Source organism: Bombus bifarius, unplaced genomic scaffold (assembly GCF_011952205.1).
Source record: "Bombus bifarius isolate JDL3187 unplaced genomic scaffold, Bbif_JDL3187 scf7180000009201, whole genome shotgun sequence".
Lineage (NCBI taxonomy): Eukaryota > Metazoa > Arthropoda > Insecta > Hymenoptera > Apidae > Bombus > Bombus bifarius.
In genome coordinates, this window is record NW_022884966.1 from 1,303,589 (window position 1) to 1,312,567 (window position 8,979).

Consider the following 8,979-nt stretch of genomic DNA (forward strand, 5'->3'; position numbering starts at 1 on the left):
ATGTTTTAATTATAAAGTATATATTATAAATAACAATATTCTTCAGCTATGACATCATAATTTATTAGCATTCGTAAGATAATACGAAACACGATATCGGCATAAAATGAATAAAATAATTGAATATATACATACATATATACAATACTACATACGTCATAAACTCCAAAATCGATAAAATTATTTTATGAATATTTTATATAATATTTATATAAATACTTTTAAATTATGTAAATATTTAATATCTCTAGTTAGGAATATTCAATAAATTAACGTTCTTCGTAGGCAGCAGGTGTAATAAAACACATTCTGCATCAATTAGTAAGAATCTTTAATTACTACGAGTATTAACACACTCTATTTTCACATGCATAAAGATATCATTGTACATACATAGTAAATATTAATCTATGACAAGAATAATGAAAATTTTGATATGAAAACATAAAATGTGTTAGAAACCATTTTATTAAAAATGATTAACAAGAATATCTATCTATCTTTTTCAATCAATAAATTTTCTTCCATTCTGTTGTACTTACATTCAAAAAATTCAATATTGATATTTACAAAATCATATTTATCGTGTAACTTTCTAATGTGACTATACTACATTTGTCAAATTAAAAGATCATGTATATGTATATATATCTGTATTACTTGAACCTTAAACATTTGATTACTGAAGAAATTATTTAAAGTAAAATACTGATTTAAAGTCATAATATGGACACTATCTATGATCTATTATTATATATTGTTTATATTTTACACATACTTCTGCATTTGTAATCAATGTAGTTAAACTAATAAATTAAATTTATACTTTATAGTTTTGTTTCATTTGCGCTAGATTAATTTATACCAAACGTAGTGAAATGAAATTCAAGATATTAAAATTAATAATAAAATGTTAAACATATAAATTTGTTTTGGATAGTATGGTATGGAATGAAGGATATAGCGATAAAACATAAGTAGAAATATGACAGTTTGCATAGTTTATTACACAAGTAATATAACTATAATTATCTATTAATTCTGATACTTCGGTAACTATTAATCTTTGTATGAATACATTTGCACAAGTACATTAACAAACTATGTTAATCAAATAAACAATGTTCCCAATATATAATTACGTTTGAAAAAGTGGATTACAGTCAATTTGTTTGTAATTTAAGTAATATTTATAACATCGATGCATCAGAATCTTTTACGTGATAATAACTTTTACTTTTATATCTCTTGTTTAATTGCTTCTAGTGATACTGCAAATAATTTTTTAGTCATTGAATTTAAGATACTTTTCGTCTTCTCATTGTGTCAACATCTTCGTTTACCGAGCTACTGCTTTTCACTCCATTATTATCTTTAGATTTATCTTCTCGACCTTTGCAGTTAGAAGACCCAGAGTTTCTATGAGAAATATCCTTGTCACCTAATGCTATTCGTATGGATTCCAACAAATCCAAAGGACCAGCATAACTTTGTTTAGTTCCTGTGGATAAAACAAATGTAATAAAGTAGAATTTCTCAGCATAATCTATATTAAAAGATCACGCTTTATTATGAACTTATTAATCATACAGATAAATTATACAGAAAAAAATAATTTTTGCGTTTCCTCCTAAAGATTCACTCACCCAAGTTTTACCCAAATATTGCTTTCTTGATTTTGTTAAGGAGACCATCATTTTCATCATTTGGTTCACTTTGTCTATTCTGTCTCGCTTGAGTTTTTACCTTTGGACCTGCCAAAAAAGTATGTATACTCTCAAGATAAAAGAACTTATAAAGTAAAGAAATTACGGAGATATATAAAACTTGTTTGACAATTACGTTATTTGTTATGCAGTCTGTTAACATTCTTTCTTCAAAAACATATTTTATTAATATGAAACGCTAATGAAACGCATATATAAATTTTTACATCATTTATTGAATTAGCAAGGCCAGGTACACATGAGGAAACTCAAGCGACACACAAATCTAATCTTATACTTGATTTTACAAGGAACAAAAATTATTGAAAAAATTCTATTCGGAATATTCATAACTTCAAAATTGTTACTAAGTTTAATTTATTATATCAAGAAGAAAAAAGAAGACAAAAGTTTTGTTAACTTTTCTCTACTTTTGTAATGTACTGTTCTCAGTATCATGATTCATCATGTTTATCCTTACCATCTGTTTTATATGTTATGCTATATATAGTTCCAGGTGTATCATCTTCAAGTTCAGCATAAGCTTGGAGTAATGCCAATTGTTTATCAGTTAATTTTGTAGGTACAACAATTTTAATGTGTACATAATGGTCTCCATGTCCTGTGCCATTTACTTTTTTCATTCCTTTACTATTAAGTCGAATTTTAGTATGGGACGAAGTGCCAGGCCGAATTTGTATAGTATGATCTTCATAAACGCCTTCTATTCTTATTGTACCACCCAGTACTGCTTGTGATAACGAAATTTCAGCATCCGTATGTATGTCTGAACCATCTCTTCGAAAGTATTTCGATTTTTCCACACGGAATGTTATAAATATTTCTTTATTACCAACAGCCATCCGAATAGTTTGACCATCTTCAACACCAGCTGGTACAGGGACTGTTACTTTCTTGCGTTGCACCTATTACAATATTTTATTGTAAAACAATTATGACATACAGAAATATTTATTTAAAAAAAAATTTATTTAATTTTAATTAACACAAAAATGTATTTGTACCGTTTGTCCTTTTGCTTGACATTCCGTGCATGGATATTTAATGAACATTCTGCTACCATGACAATAACGACAAGTAGATCTCATTACAAAAGGGCCAGTACTAATCGTTTCCATTCCAGTTCCGTTACAATAGTGGCACTTAACTGCTTTCGTTCCTGGTTCACATCGTGACCCTGAACATTTTGGACACTTATCTACTATATTTAACTGAACCTCTTTATTCACTCCTCTGGCAGCTTGAGAAAATGTTAAATTCATAACAACCTAAAAATCAGAGAAATAAAACTTGCAAATAATTAATATACCAAAATGTATAACATAATAGTATCCCACAAAGAAACAACTTTATCAGGATATTTGACCACTCTGGTCATTCTGAATCAAAAAAGGTGATATATGCAATGAATCCGGTTCATTTGTTTTGAGATATTCATTGCTTATTTTACTTCAGCAACATTAAAAAATTAAACTTATAATTCTGAGACACTCTGTATATATGTACATATATACAGTAGAACACCCATAATCCGAATACCCCAATATCCAAATGTAATATTTTCCAGTAACGGATACCTCTTTTTGTTTCAAATATGTACATATTTTATTAGTCACTAGTTCATATATAATGAATTCTTTTTTTTATTCAGTCGAGTGAATTCTCATTACAAGAATTTAGTATGCAGCTAATAACATTCTAACTATCGAAACAAAATACGACATAATTAAATAACTCGAAAGTGGTGTAAGTGCAACAGATCTAGCAAAAATACATGTTGTTGGAAAAGCCACAGTCACAAACATTAAAAATAAAAAACATGATATTAAAAATTATTCAAAGAAAAATCTTAAATATACTAATGTAATGAAATGATTTCATCGCAATAAACACGATAATAATGACGATTTTACACAAATGATCACAGAAACAAAAGTGGTGATGAAGAGATGCCTTTTCATGCTGAAACATTTGTAATGTTTGGAAAGGGGCTTTAACGACTTGACATATAGGAAGAATGTAACTCTATGCAGTTATTTATGTTGAAAAAATTATGTGATTTAGCAGTCAGAAAGATATAGGATCTACAAATAGTTGAAGAAACTAAGAAATTAATCTCAGTCTGTATTTGAATAAATGAAATTTCATATTAGGAAAGTGATTGTTCTATTATCCAAAAATTTCATTATCTAAACGGTTTTGTGTCCCTATTAGTCCAAATAAGGTAGCTTTACTCTACATACAAAAGTACCTCTTGAGCTGCTCCAAAACCATACGTTGATTCTTGATAATCTTCAAAATCATTAAAGATATTACTTTGAAATCCACCTTCTCCAAATATCTTTCTAAATAATTCCTCCGGGTTGATGGATGATCTGAATTGCCAACCTTCAGTAAAATCTCCAGCATGGCCACCACCACCACCACCACCACCACGGCCCTGTCCCATCCCCATTTGTTCTGATGTGGCTCCCCACGTGTCATACTCTTTTCTTTTCTGATCATCGCTTAGTACTTCATATGCTTCTGAAACTTCTTGAAACTTTCTACTTGCATCTGGATCTCCTTTATTTGTATCAGGGTGATACTTTTTAGCAAGCTGATAGTAAGCCTTTTTAATATCCTTTGCAGCAGCGTTCTTAGATACACCCAATATTTCATAATAATTACGTTTTAATAGTTTGCTTGTTGTATGTATTCCTCTTTGAACTTTGGATAAATTTTCTATCATATCTGCAATTATATTTAATAAATAATATTTTATGTTAGAAAGAATTTTTCTAAATATAATAATAATAATAATAATAGTGAAAAAGATACACACACAAACATATTGTTAATGCATGTATACCTATTTTTCATTGAGATTATTTCTCTAAATAAAATATTAACGAACTAATTAAAAATTATAAAATATATTTTTAGTAAATTTATATAATTAATAAAATAAATCATATAATAAGCAAGTAATAGAATTGTCTTAGAATTCTATCAGTCTTAGAATCAAAGGTAGAAAGCTTAAAGAATGCAAAGGATTACAAATAGAATATGATTTATAATAAACAAGGTATATAAAAAAGTTGGGCAAAAAGTTTAGGAACGTGTAATGTACTCAAATTAATTAAAAAGATCTTAATAAAGATTGGTTCAAAATCCATTAGTGTTGGAATTATAAGATATTTAATGTATAGAAGTACAATATATAGTAAATCAGGTCCTGTATTAAATGAGTTGATACAATGAATCGTGAAATGTCAAATATCAAACTGTGCATGCTACTATGATAAAACATGCCATAGTGTGTGTTGAAATAAATGGAAGATATATTGAATATATGCTGTTGAGTTAATGTCTTATTGACAAAAACATTTTATAGCTCCAAAATTAATGGTTTTTGGACCAATAATTATTAAGATATTTTTGTTTGTTTTGACGAGTACTATATGCTTTTAAAGATTTACTCCAGCTTTTCTATACACCCTATATAAGATAATTTATTTACTTTAAAATTTTGTTAACATAGTTAATAATTTTGACACGTTAGCATAAAATTAACAGATATTTATATTAATATGTTAGAACAAAATTTAAAGAATAAAAGTCTATCTGAGATACTACTATAAACAATTGTTAGGAGTAAAAACGAAAAGCATGTGTTGTGAAGTTTCAGGTTATATTTTACTTTGAAAGTTTACTCATTAAAATTGTAAGTAAGAAGACAAGGCATTCATGATATTATATATAATTAAAAATAGAAAATTTTTTCAAAATACCAAGATATATCTAATATGTCAACAAATTCGAAATAAAATACGTATTATGAATAAAGTGTGATGTAATCTGCGTAATATTCGTGATCAGACGTATACATTACATTTTCCTGATTTTTTTGAGCTCCAACTACCGACACTCAATGCTATTGTTGTAACAGATCGGTGACACGTGCTACATCTTTGCACAATACCGCATGGAAATTTATTTAATTTACTGTTGCTGAATAAATTAATAGTTTTTGGTCGGAGAACGATTGCAAGTCCTTTGCCGGTCGCCATGTTGCATAAAAGACGCATGGCTGCATTATCACGTGACACATTGAGACTATAGCATGTTTTCTGGAAGTTATATTAATACTAAATTTAAGAAATTTAGCAACATGAGAGACCTGATAAATTATTTTTGGTTCCTTATTATTTGTTATTAAAATATTATATATTGACGAAATATTTGTTGTAAATTAATCCTTATTTATATCTTTTATCTTAAATTAAGTTTGCATTTTTAAAATTGCTGTATTTATTATAAATGAACAACAAGTAAGGATAATTCTATTAAAATCAACATCTAAAAAATCTAACACAAATTCGAGTTAGAAAGATTTTATTAGATCTAATGGCAAATCATAGGTCGCAAAAGTATCCGAACTATACGTTTAATATGAAATAATAGCAGCATTAATTGTAATATTAAAAGGTTCGGTACGAAGTTGAGGCTCCAGTGTAAATATTGAGCTAGAATAACACATTTTTAAAGCTGGGATCACACGAGTGTTGGTACGACGTCTGTTATTACCCACAACCAGACGAACACCGGTTCGTACACCAGCGCATGCACCAATCCGCACACGAACGTTGCGACTACACGAATGTCATTTCGTACAGCCTATGAAGCACAGTCGTATATATGTATTATTCACAGGTCTGATAACTTCTCCTGGGGGCGGGGGGGGGGGGGAAGGCTTAATAACCGAACGATATTGATCAATTTGTTTATAGTAAGCGCCTTGATCCACTTGTTAGGATTTGTAACGCAGCGCAATCTTGTGTCTACAACTTGCAATACTACTGTATTATGTCGATAAATCCATGTATACATATATGCTTAGTCGGTAAGCGGGCTGCAGCGTGGCTGTCTGGTAGAACTCTTCGCAATTGTGTATGTACATAAAACATTTTTAAAGATCTAAAACACATATCATATTTTTTTAAATTTAATTGCTTATACGTAACATTTTTACATAGAATGCATTTACCAATTAACGTTAAATTAAAGTTTACTGTAAAAATTAATTCAGACAAGTGTTCGCTCGCTTCCCGCTCGCATTCTCTCGTTTACATACGTTTCCACGCGTTTCAAATTGAAAATTGTCTTGCAATAATTTAGATTATTCGAATTTTTATTTTATTCGAGATTTTATTCGAATCTTTTCGTCAACTACGATCCTTAATATCTTGGATAAACTAAAGTACGCGACATTTAAACCAAATTGAAACCTATAGCTACCAGTCGATATCTTTTATTTTTCATTAAATTGCATGCGATCGAGGAGTACCTTGATTAACTGGTATAGGTGAATCTGTTAAATACTTTCAGCAGTCTTTATAGCGTCAAATGAATTTATTTTTAATTAATATTATCTAAAAATGATTATCGTATTCTTACATTTCGTTTTTTATACTGTAAGATAAATGAAATTAATATTTCTTTTGTGTGTTGCAAGTTTACTTTTGCTGTAATATCAGGAAACTACAACAGAAAGCACAGAACTTTTATCACGTCGATAAAAGTAGTTGTAGTTAATTCTAAATAGTTGTAATTAGTTATACTTCGTTACATTCCGTGTTTTGTAACTATATTTTGGATTTACAATTGTATTTATATTATAACAAGTGCTATAAATTATTAATTCCTGAAATATGACATGAAACGCAACTATTAATTTATAAGTATAAAGACATGCTTGCACAATAATTATATTGTAAAAATAAGTATAAATTATACGTGATTAAAACCAGAATTAAGCTGTATTTCTTAATATGTTCTACGTAATGCAGATAGTTAGGTACGTCAGTCACTATTGAATTAATAGTAATTGTCAAGATTATTGTATAATTTTTTAAATTCAATGAATAAACAGATTTTTTAAAGCGAATTCGAATGTCTTATCATTGATCCTTAACTTCGTTCATCCCGCTTCATTTTACTCTCTTATTATTTTCACAAGTAAAATAAGGGAAACGTCAAAAAATTAAAAAATTTCGAAAATGTAAATAAAAAAGCCAATGTATGTAAACACTCAAAAATTCTGAGAATTTGAGGACATTTCTTGAAATTTTGGCAGGTATAGCAATATGACGTCCTTTCTTGAAATTTTGGTGATACCTGGAATATGAGGTCATTTTCAAGAACCGCCGAAATTGTGCCACCTTTTGTGCTGATATGTTCTCCTGATACAAACTCGCAAAGTCGGTCGAAAAATATTTTGGACGGGCCAAGAATTTCACACTGAAATTGTGCCATCTCCTATGATATCATGTTTTCCTAACATAAAATCGTAGAAACTAAGAAAAAAAAGGTTAACTTCTTTTCATTAGTTCATTAATTGAAAGACAGAAATTATTATTATATTATTACTATACAGGGTGGTCGGCTACAAGTGTCAGGATATTTATGAGACGAAAATCAAGAATTAAAAATTGTGTTTTCAGTTTTATTTTTTAGTTATTAACAATTAAAAATCGTCCAAAATGGCCCTGCACACGAGCAAACCTCCTTACACGAGCAAGAGGAGGTCAACCTAAGCTGCGGGGCTTCTGTCTGGAACATTGTTTCGTATCATTCATATTTTTCGAGATATTTGAGCGTTTCCAGCTGAACAAGGCATACCGTATTTTTCAAATAATAAATCGCAGTATGGTTGACCAAAAGTAATTTATTTTTCTTCCTTAAAAACTCGATGTGAAATGAATTCTACATATATGATAAGTATAATATGTAAAACTACATACTACTATATTCATAATTTTGTACAGTTTTTACATGATTTACATAATATAATTATATTGTGTATAATAGCGTGTTTAGTTAACTATTGTGTATATCCCCTGTACCGATTTCTTTACAAGTGTGTATCTCTAACTCTTATATCGTTCTTTAACCATACATGCATTTATGTCACGTAAAAGTCATTAGATATTTACACATATACAGATTAATTCAATTCCGTATATTCTCAGACCTTTCGATCAATCCTTTCAGCTGCCATTATGTGCATCTTTATAATTTGTATAATAAGAGATATATGTATGTATGTGTGTTCGTTTCGCGAGAACGAGCCATCGTGTCTTAGTATATCTTTTAACAATTAAAGAATTTCCTAGTATATAATGTAGTAGAAATCATGCATCCAAGAAACTGAAACACGTTTATGAAAAGAAATGACTACAGATTTTAATATTCATTGATTTTAACGACC

General features: G+C 28.9%; 1 protein-coding gene across 4 annotated transcripts; it reads right to left on the reverse strand.

Moving 5' to 3' along the window:
* Positions 1 to 978: 978 nt before the first annotated feature.
* Positions 979 to 6,360, reverse strand: LOC117214525 (protein tumorous imaginal discs, mitochondrial-like). 4 transcript variants are annotated; one of them, XM_033460688.1, is made up of 6 exons: positions 6,301 to 6,360; positions 5,602 to 5,839; positions 3,979 to 4,460; positions 2,732 to 2,995; positions 2,188 to 2,632; positions 979 to 1,501 (listed from the first exon to the last, which is right to left on the reverse strand). In XM_033460688.1, exons 2-6 carry the CDS (start codon positions 5,795 to 5,797, stop codon positions 1,299 to 1,301), a joined length of 1,590 nt encoding a protein of 529 aa, XP_033316579.1. In that variant the 5' UTR covers positions 5,798 to 5,839; positions 6,301 to 6,360; the 3' UTR covers positions 979 to 1,298. The 4 variants fall into 4 exon arrangements, with proteins under 4 accessions (XP_033316579.1, XP_033316580.1, XP_033316582.1 ...); XM_033460689.1 differs by having other exon boundaries at positions 6,297 to 6,347; XM_033460690.1 differs by lacking the exon at positions 979 to 1,501 and adding an exon at positions 1,646 to 1,754.
* Positions 6,361 to 8,979: the final 2,619 nt, after the last annotated feature.

What these genes read in the sequence shown, in the direction of transcription:
- LOC117214525 (XM_033460688.1), bottom strand. Translation starts at nt 5,797, where the DNA reads ATGCGTCTTTTATGCAACATGGCGACCGGCAAAGGACTTGCAATCGTT. An exon ending in CTCAAAAAAATCAGGAAAAT is followed by an intron (nt 4,461 to 5,601) that starts GTAATGTATACG and finishes ATATAATTGCAG; the next exon opens with ATATGATAGAAAATTTATCC. An exon ending in GTTTTGGAGCAGCTCAAGAG is followed by an intron (nt 2,996 to 3,978) that starts GTACTTTTGTAT and finishes TCTGATTTTTAG; the next exon opens with GTTGTTATGAATTTAACATT.